The sequence below is a fragment of the Orycteropus afer genome, unplaced genomic scaffold (genome assembly GCF_000298275.1).
Source record: "Orycteropus afer afer isolate SDZICR_OR568_19922 unplaced genomic scaffold, OryAfe1.0 scaffold00072, whole genome shotgun sequence".
Classification (NCBI taxonomy): Eukaryota; Metazoa; Chordata; class Mammalia; order Tubulidentata; family Orycteropodidae; genus Orycteropus; species Orycteropus afer.
In genome coordinates this window covers 10248213-10263884 of record NW_006921659.1, presented here as the reverse complement: position 1 = coordinate 10263884, position 15672 = coordinate 10248213, and the positions used below count along the sequence as shown (strand labels likewise).

Genomic DNA, 15672 nt, shown 5'->3' with positions numbered 1-15672 from the left:
TGAATTTGCTCTGTAAATCTTCACCCAAATCACAATTAAAAAAAAAAAAAACAAACCAGATGATACAGAATTAAGCTGTAGAATTAACTATACTAAAGAATCTGAGCTAATATTTGCACTAGTAAAACAGTTATCATAATATATAGAAAGTGTTCAACCTAGGAAGTCTCAGCATAGAGACAAGGGGGAAACAGAACCTTAGCAACTTCTTGCTCAACTTCCGGTCCTGATAACTGACACAAGATAGGTAAAGGAAAGTAATTGTAAAGGGAAAAATAAAAGCATTAAGACTAAGGAGATTCAGCTTTCAGAAATTATGTTCCAGTTAAATTACATGTCTAGCTACAGAAATATTTTGTTTCAATAATCCCCTAATCTAAATGTGTGGTTGTTGTGGTAGTTAAGTTGTGTGCCACCTTGGTTGGGCCTGGTTTTGAGTGGCTGGGCAGCTGGATGTAGTTATTCCCCATGATGAGACTGGTAATTAATTCCATGGTGGAATCTACAGGAGCAGCTAAGTAGCTGCTTTAGGGATGTGGTCTGCTTCCAGCATATAAGGAGAACCACTGAGAAAGGTCTTTGAACTTCTTGCATGCTTGGACCCTGCATGTAGCCGAGTCTTCATTCAGCAGCCTGCCATGTTTCCTGATGATCTTGGAACTGTCTCTGGACTTGAACTAGTGGCCTGGCATGTTTGGTAATCTTGGGACTGTGTCATTTAATTTGTCAACCTTGGGTTTGTCAACCTCAGCAGTCAGCAGCTCCTGAGTTAAGAGAAGCCTCCAGCTTCAATGGGCCAGCAGCAAGAGGCAGAGCTGAAACCCAAGGTCAAAGGACTTTTTCACCCAGCCCCTAGATCTGGCACTTTGTACTTCTAGCCTCCTCAACTGTAAAAGAATAAACCCCTGTTGGTTAAGACCTTCCTTGTGTGATATATTTTCTATCAGTGCAGCTCCCGAGAACCAAAACAAATGAGTAACAACAAATTACCCCTCAACGATCTTCCTTAAAACTTTAATCTGTTTTCAGGCCTCAAACCTAAATTATATTTTATGGGAGCATAGGAAACAGCAAGGGATATTGAAAATTGACACACTTCCTCCTGAAAGTCTTTTTCACTATTTATTAAAAGACATTTAAATAAACCACATTTATTAACAACTTTTAATATCTAGGAGAAACAAGATGTTCTTCCATCTTACCCCCCTGAAGAGACTGATATACTTGGCCACATTTGTAAAACTGTCTGGAATAGTTCCCCCTCCCCTAAGCAATTAACAGTTTAAAGGGCATTATAATTGGCATAATCTACTTCACTGTTCAAATATAAACCACTGGGTAATAAAAACTTAGTCCCTCAGTTTATCTACTCGATTATTATTGCTCTACTATTTAAGAGTTCTTATGGAGAATTTCTCCACTGAGAACTCAAAAGAATACCATGTTTCTTTTGTAGAAATAAATGGATACAGTGTTGATTTTTTTTCAAATAATGTGTTGCATATTATGCTTTTGCCAGGTGCATAACTGCTATGTGAAGGAGCTGATTTTCTCAAATTGTTACCAAATTTTTTCTTAGATGTCACTGACTTTAACTGACACTAAGAAGACATAATTATAAAATAAGCAGACATAACATCACCTAACGATTTTGATTAAGATGATCAGATAAGGTTTTTGCATTCATCTGTTGAGCTAATGCACTGTAATTATCAAGTTAAATTAATAGAAACAAACGTAATTTTGAATGTTTATTCTCTGGTTAGTGGGGGACTATAGATCATGATTTCTTGACCATGGCTTATACTTTTATTACACAATTATGATCAAAAGTTACATTTTGAGACTCTATGTATAAATATATATGAGATTAAAGAAAATGAACAGAATGAAAGGGAAGGTACAGAATGATATGATATAGAAAGATGGGTGAATTAGGCCAAAATTCACCTCTGGAAATATCACAAGATGGGCACACTACGCCAGATAGTTTTACTTAATTTCCTTACTTCCACACATTATATGTGTGGGTGTATCATTTATATGGGTATGTTACTTGCAAAAAATAAATTAAGCAAAATTTTACACATTTTATACTGCAACATTTTTCAATAATCTACTCTCTACCAATGTATCCTTCTTATTAAAGTCACAAATTAGTCACAGAGATTGCTAGTCTTATAAAAGTCCTATTATGCAGGCTCCTTGCAATAAATTTAGTCATTGACAACAGTGATCTTTCATGTTACACTTTATAGAACTGTTGTTTTTTAAAGTGAAATTTTAGAATATACTAACTAAAATTCAAGGAAAAGTGTGTTCTCCTTGTTTACAGGAATATATTAAATTTTAAACCTACCTAATAACACCCATACACTCAATATATCTTAGACTTGAACTGTTTTAAGAGTTTTCAGAGTAGTAAAACATCTCTCATAGTATACTTTTCTGAAGATGTGAATAAAGAATTCACTTTAAATCAATAATCTATATACCTAAGCCTATATTTTATGCTTAAATGTGAGTCAAATGTGTTTGTATGTGAAATAAATCAAGCAACAAAGTATAAGGTATTAACCATATAAAAATGAACTGGGGAAAACACCAAATTTGTATTTGCTACCTCACTCACATTTACTGCATTAGTATATGGGAGTTTTATTTAGCACTTACACAGTCATGTTGTTGTTTAAACTGAGGGGTCACTAATTACTAGTTTTGAGTCCTTGGGCATTAATTTAATTTCTAAAGAAATATAGTATTTGTACTTAAAAGTTCAGATTTGTGAGGACTGCCATCAATGTCATGAAATAAAATGTGTATGAACTGCTGAATGGAAAACGAATTTGCTCTGTATGTATACACTTTCACCCAAATCACAATAAAAAACTAGAAAATAATGCCTCTCAAGAATTCAGCCTTGAAATTTCTAGATTGCCTGGGTTCAAATCCCAGCTCCACCCCTTATTAACCATATTCTACTTAACCCCTTTATGCCTCTGTTTCCTGGCCTATAAAAAGGAATATCTATACTTCATATGGTTACTAAAGTGTAATACACATAAAGCACTTCAAAAAGTGCCTAGCACATTATAAGCACCTAATAAATGTCAGATGTTTTCCGTATTAAGTTGTTTGCACGTCTAAAAAGAGAAATAACAATCTCAAAGGGCTGTTACATTAAATGAGAAATGGACAAAGAACTGCTCAAATACATGAAACACAACAAGTACTCAATGTTGTTGTGAGGAGTAAGTGCTCAACAGACTGTAGCTATTATTAACACTAGAAAATAGAACTGATGGTAATGAAGTTGATCAAGATGAGGACTAGCAACAACATTAGTGTTCAAGAGCCCAATCCACAAAAGCAGCAGTCATCCTTAAGTCCTTTCTGATCTACCCAAATAATTACCAAGTTCTATCAATTCTATTCATAAGGTTTTCCCTGGCCAATTCTTTCAGAAGTGGACGGCCTCTTCCTTCTTCCTAGTCTGTCTCAGTCTATAAGCTGGACTGAAACCTGTGCACCAGCTGCATCTCTCTGGGGTTTTAACACCAGAGGCTCAGCCTCAAAACTCACGTCTACATGTCACCACAGTAGGACAAACCGACAGACAAGTTTGTCCTGCTGTTGGAGACCTCTCGTATCCCCCCCACCTGGGTCAATGTGGCTGACTGTTCCTCTGTCTGGCTTCCTGTCTTTTAATCCTCTTTCTCCTGCTCTTCTGGCCTGCTTCTTTGGGCGTCCCTGAGTTTCCCCTCCTCACCTAATCCCTTTGGCTGATTGCTCTTCTCTTTGGCTTCCTGGGTTTTACCCCTTTCTCCTGCTCTCCCGGCCTGCTACTCTGTGTTACGCCCGTGCTTACCTTGCTCCCGGAGACCCGGTCCCTCTCAGGAGGGTAACAAGGGAAAGTGCTCAGTGCAGATCAGTGAGTAAGCACAAGCCCGTCCGTGCTTACCTCGCTCCCGGAGACTAAGCACAATCCCGCCCGTGCTTACCTAGCTCCCGGAGACCCGATCCCTCTTGGGAGGGTAACAAGGGAAAGTGTTCAGTGCAGATCAGTGAGTAAGCACAAGCCCGCCTTGTTTCAGTACCTATGCTTAAACTGCCCCCTGGCTGAACACTCTTCTCTTTGGCTTCCTGGGTTCCACCCCTTCCTCCTGCTCTTCCGGCCTGCTACGCCCGTGCTTACCTTGCTCCCGAAGACCTGGTCCCTCTCGGTAGGGTAACAAGGGAACGTGTTCAGTGCAGATCAGTGAGTAAGCACAAGCCCGCCTTGTTTCAGTGCCTATGCTTAAACAAGGGATATCATAGCTGTTGTCAGATGGATCTTGGCTCAAGGCAAAGAATACCAGAAAGATGTTTACTTGTGTTTTATTGACTATGCAAGGCATTTGATTGTGTGGATCATGACAAATTATGGATAACATTGAGAAGAATGGGAATCCCTGAGCACTTGATTGTACTCATGAGGAATCTGTACCTTGACCAGGAGGCTGTCGTTCGAACAGAACAAGGGGACACTACATGGTTTAAAATCAAGAAGGGAGTGTGTCAGGGTTGTATTCTTTCTCCACACTTATTCAATCTATATGCTGAGCAAATAATCCGAGAAGCTGGACTATATGAAGAAAAACGTGGTATCAGGATTGGAGGAAGAATCATTAACAACCTGAGATATGCAGACGATACAACTTTGCTTGCTGAAAGTGAGGATGACTTAAGGCACCTACTGATGAAGGTTGAAGAATACAGTCTGCAGTATGGATTACATCTCAACATAAAGAAAACAAAAATCCTCACAACTGGACCAATGAGCAGCATCACAATCAATGGAGAGAAGATTGAGGTTGTCAAGGAATTCACATTGCTTGGTTCTACAATCGATGCCAACGGAAGCAGCAGTCAGGACATTAGACGACGTGTAGCATTGGGAAAGTCAACTGCGAAGGAACTGTTTCAAGTGCTGAGGAGCAAGGATATCTCCTTGAGGACTAAGGTGCGCCTGACACAAGCCATGATATTTCCAATCACCTTGTATGCATGTGAGAGCTGGACAATGAATAGGGAAGACCGAAGAAGAGTTGATGCTTTTGAGTTGTGGTGCTGGCGAAGAATGCTGAAAGTACCATGGACTGCTAAAAGAACTAACAGATCTGTCCTGGAGGAAGTGCAGCCAGAATGCTCCTTGGAAGCAAGAATGGCCAGACTTCGTCTCACCTATTTTGGTCATGTTGTAAGAAGGGACCATTCCCTGGAGAAGGATGTCATGCTTGGTAGGGTGGAGGGTCAACGAAAGAGGGGGAGGCCTTCAACGAGATGGATTGATACAGTGGCTGCGATGATGGGCTCGAGTATAGCAGGGATTGTGGGGCTGGTGCGGGATCGGGCAGTGTTTCGTTCTGCTGTGCATGGGGTCGCTATGAGTCGGAAACGACTCGACGGCACTTAACAACAACAACAACATCAATTCTATATCCTCATAAGCTTAAAACTAATCCATTTTCTCCATTCTTATTACTATGACCTTATTTAGTCCCTCATGCATTGGCCTGAGGAGACCAATGTCACAGACTTTTATCAGCTGCCACAACTCTAGTATTATTCTATTTCAACCCATTCTTCGTATGCCAAGCTATTTGCTTTAAAACAAACAAACAACAGAAATACAATCATATTACTTCCCTCTTGAACAGCTGCAGCTACTCCCACAAATTTCAGAATAATTTTCAAATTTTTAACTGTGGATGCAGTCTTTCAGGATTTGGCCTCCTTCTACCTCTCCTACTCTCATCTTTTTTCATTCACTTATTTTGCAATGTAAGCCAAGCTCCACAACTCTGGTTTACTTGCGTTTTCCCGAATATGTCAATGTCATCTCTATGTCAGAACATTTCCTCCTCCCCCTTCCTTATCCCGGGCTACTTAACTCTTTGCTAATTCAATTTCCATGCACCTCCTACATTCTCTGATATCCTACTCCATTCCACACCTCCCTTTTTTTTCCCTCACAGCTTTGATGAATTTTATGATTGGTGTTATAAAAGTGATATTAATATTTAAAACTCACTAAGTTTTCAACATACAATGTATCAGCATGGACAACAGAAAAGTGGCTACTTCTAGCTCACTCTGCAGTTCCAAGAACCAGAACTGAACACCTAAGCAAAAGAAACTCACTTCTACTTGCAAGGTTTTATGGTTCTATGACTTCAGCTTTGAGATCAAGAATGAAATAGCAAAAGTTGAACTTTAAAAAAATAGGTGAAACAATAAACGTAAAAAAAAGGTAATTCAGCCATTTTAAAAAGTAAAAACATGGGCTTTTTTCCTAGGTTTGAAAACAAATCACTAGCAGATACAAAATTAAATTTAAAAGAGTAATTATATTTCAAATGTGTAATAAATATTCTTCTACTTACATTACTTATGTTAATTTAATGCAGTGCTTTTTAAACAAAGGTATTTTCATCTATTGGGTTTCATTCTGATTACCAAAGCATTTTAAGAAAACAGAATTAAATGACTCCCCCAAGTGGAGATCAACTTACACAGAACCTCTATTATTAACAGGCTTGGCAAGTCATTCAAGCCTCAATATGCTTACTAATTATAAAGTTGAACTCTAAGATGACAACTCTAACTTTATAACTATAAAGAGGAGTGAAAGGCTAAAATTAACAGAAAAGTTTATGATAAAAATGTATAAGTAAAAATAAAAGTAATAAAATGTCCATAAGGTACAGGGTTTGAAATTTTTTAACTAATATTTTATGTATTAAATACTTTAACAATTTTAACATATGTTATCAATTTAAGATATAAGCATATTTTAAGAGTTTTTTTTAACTCTTTTAATAATGAGATCACTTACTTAATAAGGACTAAATGTTTAAACATCAACAATTTGATGTACAGGTATACACTAAAATCTTTCTGGTAATACTAGAGAATGAAGAGGTTTGATTTATTGTGAAACATTTATAAAAGAAAAATGAAAGTTGAGACAATTTATCATGTATTAGTGAATGAGTTCCTTCTTCTACCTCCAGTATCAAACTAATCATTTTTCTAAAAAAGTCAAGTTAGAACTGTTGAATGCTCTGTAAATGTTCTGCTCTGTAAATCTGTACACAAAGCACAATTAAAAAAAAAAAAAGCTGTAATTAACCAAGCAATTAGTAATACAGTTAAGCATAAATATATTAAACTTAAAAAGAAAAGTTTCAAGCTTTTAATATTATAATAGTGTTCTTGCCTCAGACTGAACTCATAAATGAATATACTCAATGTGAGTATATTATTATTATATACTTAGTATCTCCCTTCTTTCTAAATTGCTAAGGAGATGCAAGTATAAATACAGTTCTGTATCATACAACGTTAATGGGTCTTTCCATTTTGTCATATAAAATACATCTGAGAAGAATGACAAACTCACTTGCCAGATACAGTAAATTCACAGGTAGGAATCATGTTTAAGGTTATCTAGTGGAAAGCAATTTGCTTAACCGAGAGTCTATGATTTCATTAGCTTTAACTGAAGGTAGGTCTCCAATGTAAAATAAAATAATAATGTACAATAGGTGAACTATTGATGGATTTTTAAAATATTTTCATTCCCTGGAAAGCTCATATAGATTTTAAAAAGTAACTTAAGCATTTATACTATTATTTTAAGACTCCCTGGGTGAGCAAATGATCAAGCACTTGGCTACCAGCCAAAAGGCTGGCAGTTACCTACCCAGTGAGACACTCTGAAAGATAGGTCTGGTGATCTGCTTCTAAAAGATGACACAACCTTGAAAACTCTAAGTAGAACTGCTCTTCACACATGGGGTCACCAAGAGCCACACTCAACTCAATGGCAACTAACAACAACAACATACGATTGTAATATTCTACAGCTAAACATGACTTACTGTATTAAAAACTAAGTTATTTCTTGATATGATTGATTTTTGCACACATCGTATTGGATATCAGACCTGAAATTAAGAGACCTGGATTTTGGCACCAGTTCTGCCATTAACTCTTTAAACTTCAGTTTCCTCATGTGTAAAATAAGAGATTGTTGTTAGGTGCCATCAAGTTGATTCTGACTCATAATGACCCTATATATAGCAGAACGAAACACTGCCCGGTCTTGTACCATGCTCATAATCTTTGCTATGCTTGCACCCATCATGGCAACCACTGTGTCAATCCATCTTTTTCCTTTTCCGTTTCCTTTTCCGCTGATGCTCTACTTTACCAAGCATGACGTCCTTCTCCAGGGACTAACCCCCAAACGTGACTGAAGTGTAAGAGACATCTGACTATTCTTGCTTCTAAGGAGCATTATGGCTTTACTTCCTCCAAGACAGATTTGTTCATTCTTCTAGCAGTCCATGGTATACTCAATATTCTTCACCAATACCACAATTCAAATGCATCAGTTCTTCTTTGGTCTTCCTTATTTATTGTCCACCTCTCACATGTGTATGAAACTACTTAAAATATCATGGCTTGGGTCATGCATACCTTAGCTTTCAAAGTGAGATCTTTACTCTTCAACACTAAAGAGGCCTTTTGCAGCATTTATGCCCAATGTAATATGTTGCTCGATTTCCTGACTGCTGCTTTCATGGACATTGATTATGGATCCAAATAAAATGAAATCCCTGACAACTTCAATCTTTTCTCCATTTATCATGATGTTGCTTACTGGTATAGTTATGAAGATACTTGTTTTCTTTTTGTTGGGTTGTAATCCATACTGAAGGCTGACCCTCATCAGTAAGTGCTTCAAGTCCTCTCCACTTTCAGCAAGCAAGGCTGTATCATCTACATACTGCAGGTTGTTAATGAGTCTTCATCCAATCCTAATGCCAAGTTCATCACATCACATAGTCCAGCTTTTCAGATTATTTGCTCAGTATACAACCTGAGTAACTATGGTGAAAGGATAAAGCCCTGATTTCAAACTATGCATTATCCCCTTGTTCTGTTCAAATGACAGCCTCTTGGTCTATGAGAGATTAAATTTAAATATTTATAAGTCTTTAAAAATTCAGTTTCTGATTTTATTTCTAAGAAACTTCACTTTCCATACTTGTGATATCTAAGTGTCAGGAAGTAAAATTATGTAGCTTAATACAGTTCTCCACTTTCCTTTATATATCTCAAACTAAAGCTTATTTTTATAGGATATTATCCAATAGCAACAGACATTTGTATTATATTTTTAAATTTGCAAAATGTTAGTAACAACTCTGTATGTTATTGCTGTTGCTGTTAGGTGCCCCTGAGTTGGTTTCACCTCATAGCAACCCTGTATATATACAACAGAATAATGTCCAGTCTTGTACCATCCTCACAATTACTGCTATGCTTGAGCCTACTTTGCAGCCACTGGGTCAATCTATCTCATTGAGGGTCTTCCTCTTTTTTGCTGAACCTCTACCTTACCAAGCATGATATACTTCTCCAGGGAATGGTCCTTTCTGACAACATGACCAAACTAGGGGAGACAGAGTCTGGCCATTCTTGCTTCTAAGGAGCATTCCAACCGCATTTCTTCCAAGACAGATTTGTTCATTCTTCTGGCAGTTCATGCTATTTTCTCCACCAACAGCATATTCCACGGCATCAATTCTTCTGCTGTCTTCCTTAGTCACTGTTCAGTTCTCACATGCATATGAAGCTATTAAAAATGCCATGGCCTGGGTCAGGCACATCTTACTCTTCAAAGTGACATCTCTGTATTTTAACACTTTAAAAGCAGTTTGGTGCAGAAGATTTGTCCGCTGCAATACATTGTTTGATTTCCTGACTGCTGCTTCCATGGACACTCATTGTGGGTCCAAAGAAAATGTAATGCTTGAGAACTTCATTTTTCCTCCATTTATCATGCTACTGTCTATCAGTCAATTCTGTATAGAAGGTATCATCCCAATTTTACAAAATAGAAAAGTGAGGCTCAAAGAATATGCCCAAGTCTTTTGGTCTTTAAAAATATTTTTTTAATCCATACTTTACTAAATCTATAATCTACTAATAGTTCATTAAACATTTTTTTTTTATAGTTAGATGATTTTGAAATTGTTGTGGAATTATAATCCAATTGCAGAAAGGAAAAATATGTAGTCTTTTTTCACCAAAAATTACTACTGGTCATCAACAACACTGGAATTTAAGCCCTGATCTTACTTCAAACAGCCTATACTATATATCAAAACATACAGTAAACATGAGGTCACCATGATTTAAAATCAAATCAAAGGCAACGACCATCCCACCACCAAGTATATAAGCCACACTATGATTTTCAACAGTGAAATTTAAAACATATGCCAGATTTTAAACTAACGATTTGTACAAAAAGAGACTATAGCAATAAATAACAAAAGTAAAGTTACTAAGTTTTTTGTTTTTGTTTTTGTTTTTAAATCAAGTCAAGAGGTTTGTCAGACTTACTGGACTCCAAAAGAAGTATAAAATTTAAGCACCGGGTTTCTTCTTTTCTCTGCTGGAACGCTTAATATTGTATTTTTTAAATATGACATAGCGATTACTACACCTAAAATCTTGATTTAGGCTTATCTTTTTAAACCAAATCTTTCAAAATAAAAATACTTAGCTTATACAATGAGGGCACTAACTGACTTGTGCTCTAGTCTATTTTAAGAACTACCCCTGCAAAAAACAAGCAAACAAACAAAAATCATTGCTGATGAGCCGGATCTGACTCATACAACCCCTCCTTGGGTTTCTGAGGCAGTATCACTATGGGAGTAGGTTGCCCAATCTTCTTTCCGAGGAGTGGCTGGTGGATTTGAACTGCCAGCCTTCTGGTTATCAGTCAAATGCCTTAGGCACTATGTCACCAGAGCTCCCCCATAGCTAATAAAATTATTAAAATAATTTTAACTCAAAGTTTGAGGAATCGACTTAATAGGATGGTTGTATTAACTTAGTATTTTAACTATTATAAAACTATAACAGTATAACTCTTTCTAGCAAGTAAAAGGACACTTAACAGTAGTTAGAAAATGGTCAGGGCCAAGTACACACAATGGTTAACATAAAAATTCAAATACTCACTTTGTTATTCTGTGTCACAAGAATACTTCCACCTCCAGGTTTCAAAGGTACCTCTTCCATTGCTCCAAATACATCTGTTTCAACAGAAAAAGTTAGCTCCAGACCCAGATCACTAATATCATTATCTAAAATCCATTGCAAATTTTTGGCATACTCTGGATCAATGGATGCCACATCTTGGTAATTTACAGGAATACCTAAAAAATGCAAACACACAGTAGTTAATACTAAGTTTTTTGTTTTTTTCTTCCCCCATCCCTCGGCCTTCCTTTATCTGTTTAATGGTAAAACATTGCCCTCTACAGATAGTTTGTAAAACTGCAAAATATAATACAATTCACAGCAAGTCAAATGGATGACAACTTCTGCGTTAGGAAACTTGTTAAATTAAGCTTATGTTTCCTCCACAATTTTAAATATAATCTACCTAAGAAAATGCTGTTTATAAAATTATTATGACCCTCAAAGAGCCAATTTTCTTAAGTATACACATATTAAGATGTGTTCTTGGTATAACATACACTTAATATGGAGGAGGGTGGAATTTGGAGCAAAAATATTAGAAAAGTAGGTCATTTTCCTCTTCCTTAGGTCCCTAATGCTTTGTCCAAATGGATGTTCTCCAATCAAAATAAAAAGTATCTTATCCAAATGTCATCACGTATCTATTTATTTCTCCTAAAAACTTTAAAATGCTTTAAATAACAGTTGATAGGAACAATAGTAGAAACACACCAAGAATATGCTTGTAGAATGATCTTGTGAAGTAAATATTGACCAGCTGCCTATGGTTCAAAGCTAATCCCAAAATCTGTCCAGCGAAACGGAAATAGTTCAAGTGATCAGGATTTACATAGGAGTTGCTATTAGGCTGAAAAGTTGTTCCTATTAAAATAAATACAAAATAATTTATTCTTAAAATTCTAAACGCAGAAGAAAAGGATAATTTCAATGTAGACAAAATAATTAACATACAACTTCAGCAAATACAAGGTTACAGTATGTATAAACTTTCACAGGACTGCTCTTTCTGGAATGTATGAACAGGTAACAAAAGTGGAAGTACAGAAGATAATCATTATTTTATCACATGTATTTATCAGAGTAAGTTTCTTTGCAGAGAAAAAATTTTAGAGTACTTTCACCTGAAAGTAGTTGGAAGATAGGTCAGAGAGACTCTGGAAATAACATATAAACACACATACATCATTTTCCCAGGCAGTGTGGCAGTAACTTAGGCTGTCAAAGTAGGGCAGACATTGCTCACTCATCTTTACACACCCAGTACAGTAGATATTCATTTGTTTTTGATTCTTAAGAAATACGGTACTGTAAGAAATACACTTAAAATTTTAAATGTGCAACTGCTCTTAAGTGATCAACAGACTGAGTCAATGAACTTAATGCCTTTTAATTATCAGAAAATCACCTAAGTGTGAAAGTCAATTAATTCCTTCTCATAGCAAAAAAGCAAATTCAAACAGCTACCACCAAGCTAAAAGTAAAAATGTCAAGGGCAATAGATACCACTACTATCAAAATCCAGTGCAGTGGAAAAAGCTATGTTAAGACCTCAACTTTAAATAACTCTACCTCCTATTATTCTGTGATGATCACTAACCGATATTACAATTTTATTCAATCATTCAACAAATATTTATTCAATTCATGCTATGTACTATATTTGAGGCACCTAGGCTAAGAGGAAAACCAATTGATAAATCTCTGTACTTAAACAGTATCAGAGAAAAATAAAACATGAGAAAGTATTGGGGTGTTCTGGTAAAATGGCAGAATAGTCAGAAAGACTGTACAGACCCTCCTCAACAAAGAAAAGGTGAACCAATTAACACTAATACAGAAGATAATCCTGGACCTCTAAGCCTTGAAGGGAAGGATACAGAAATGGACTAAACTCCAACTAGCAGAAGAATTTGCATTAAAATACAAAAAAAGGAGATATATGGAGCTGCAGTCTGGCAGCGACCCTGACAGCACAGACAGCTTGGATATTGCCGAATGGTGGTAGGACTTAAGAATTAACCTAAAAATCCACCCTGCTAGCCAGGGACTGCACGGAAGACTGCTGTGGTGGCTGGTGAATAAAAGGGGAAGAAGCAAAGAGGACTGTAGACTTTTGCCTATCCAGAGGGTGCAGCCATTTTGAATGTTTATAAGCGGTTTGACCATATTGGATATTTTAAGCGACAACATTCTCCCAGATTCCAGGGACTTAAGAACAGGCTCCACTTGCCGGGAACAACAAGGACATTCTGGACGCGGACGACTGGAAAAGTGCTATATTCCCCTTGTTACTCTTACACCCCACACCCTCTTGGTGAACAGAGGTGCAGCCATTCCTCGCTCTCACCCATCTTCTGGGCCGGCAAGAATTCCATCCCAGTCTATGTGCTATAGAGCCTGGGTATCTTCAAAGGATTGAGAGAGAGACCAAGGAAAACACAGACAAAACCCTGTAAGAATTCTAGAAGAAAATAGAAGAACAAAATGACAAAATAAATGAAAAATTAGAAATGATTCTATATCAACAGATAGAAATAAAGAAGATTAACACCAAAATGTCAGAAATAGATTAACACATTAAAAGGGCAAAGGAGTAGAATTGATGCAATGGAAGACAGAATTAATAAGACTGAAGACAAATACCTGAATACTCTTTGAAAAGGAATCAATCAGAAAAAAGATCAAAACAAAATGAAGATAGCCTAAGGCTCATGTGGGATACTATCAAAAGGAATAAGTTACGTGTCACTGAAATTCCAGAACAGGAAGAGAAAAATAAAACCACTGAGAAAACTGTCCAAGATTTGTTGGAGGAGAAATTCCCTGATACGATGAAAGATGAGAATATATCCATTCAGGAAGTCCAACGAACCACAAACAGGATAGACCCCAAAAGAAAATCACCAAGACATATCATCATTAAACTCATCAAAACCAAAGACACAGAAAGAATTCTGAAAGCAGCATGGGAAAAACAAAAAGTTACTTACAAAGGACAACCAGTAAGAATAAGCTCTGATTTCTCAGCAGAAACCATGCAAGTGAGAAGGCAATGGGATGGTATATATAAAACCCTGAAAGAAAAAAAATTTCACCCAAGAATTGTATACCTGTCAAAATTGTCCCTCAAATATGATGATGAAATTAGGAGATTTCCAGATAAGCAGAAACTAAGGGAATTTGTTAAAACTAGACCAACCTTAGAAGAGATACTAAAGGGAGTCCTTTAAACAGCGAACCAAAAATAGCAAACAATACCAACCATTAATACACAAGATGACATAACCCAGAAATCACAGCTATGGACATATCCAAAGTAAAATAAGCATACAAGATTGTAAACAGGGAACCAGAGACAGCAAGTGGCAAGTGAGGACAACTACAAACCAAAAAGAGGGAAAATACTATGTAGTTACAAAACTTCTAAATGGTGAGGAAGTCAAGAGAGTTGCAAGATAGAATGAACTATTCTAAACTCAGGGAGAAAATTATAAATCACAGGATAACCTCAAAGAAAAATGATAAACCTTCACATCACAATAAAAAAGAAGACAAGAACAAATATTCAGCAAATATTAAAACAACAGCCACCAAGGAAATGATAACACAATTCATAAATATAATGAGCTCAGCACAGAAAATAATATGGAAGAAAGAAACCAGGGACATCATGAAAAACATATAACAAAATGACAGCAACCAATTCATACTTGTCAATAATTACAATGAACGTTAATGGATTAAATGCACCACTCAAGAGACAGAGAGTTGCAGATTGGATAAAAAAACAAAACCCATCAATATGCCGTCTATATGAGACACACTTTAGAGAAAAAAAGATAAAAAGAGACTAAAAAATCAAAGGTTGGAAAAAGATAGATCAAGCAAATGGCAACCATAAAAGAGCAGGAATGGAAATACTAATTTCTGATCAAATTGACTTTAAGACAAAAAACACCATACAAGGCAAGGAATGACATTATATAATGATTAGAGGATCAATTGAACAAGAAGATATAACCATAATAAGTATCTATGGACCCAATGAAAGAGCCCCAAAATACATAAATCAGACTTTAAAAGAGTTGAAAAGCCAATAGATGACTCCACAGTCATAGTGGGAGACTTTAATACACCACTTTCAATGAAAGGTAGAACAACTGGAAAGAAACTCAACAAAGATGCAGAAGAGCTAAACAATACATACAATCCACCAACTTGGCCTTACAGACATCTACAGAGCACTTCACTGAACAACAGCACAATATACATTCTTTTCCAGTGCACTGGGAACATTTTCCATGATAGACCATATGTTAGGCCATAAAGCAAGCCTTAATAAATTTAAAAACATTGAAATACTGCAAAGCTTCTTCTCAGAACATAATGCTATCAAATTAGAAATCAATAATAGGAAGATCAACAGAAAAAGACTAAATACATGGAAACTGAACAACAGTCTCCTTGAGAAAGACTGGGTAAGAGAAGAAATAAAAATTGAAATTCAAAAATTCCTTGAATCGAAGAACTAGATGGTGCCCGGCTACCACTGTCATCTAC

General features: G+C 36.3%; 1 protein-coding gene across 1 annotated transcript in view; it reads right to left on the bottom strand.

Annotated features, from left to right (window-relative positions):
- The window catches only part of HACE1 (HECT domain and ankyrin repeat containing E3 ubiquitin protein ligase 1), a 246142-nt gene that overhangs the window by 36792 nt on the left and 193678 nt on the right, over window positions 1-15672 (bottom strand). The window contains exons 18-19 of the mRNA XM_042780944.1: window positions 11824-11973; window positions 11089-11285 (exon numbers count right to left, since the gene is read on the bottom strand). Coding sequence (XP_042636878.1) covers window positions 11089-11285; window positions 11824-11973 — 347 coding nt within the window. The remainder of the gene's footprint in view (window positions 1-11088; window positions 11286-11823; window positions 11974-15672) is intronic.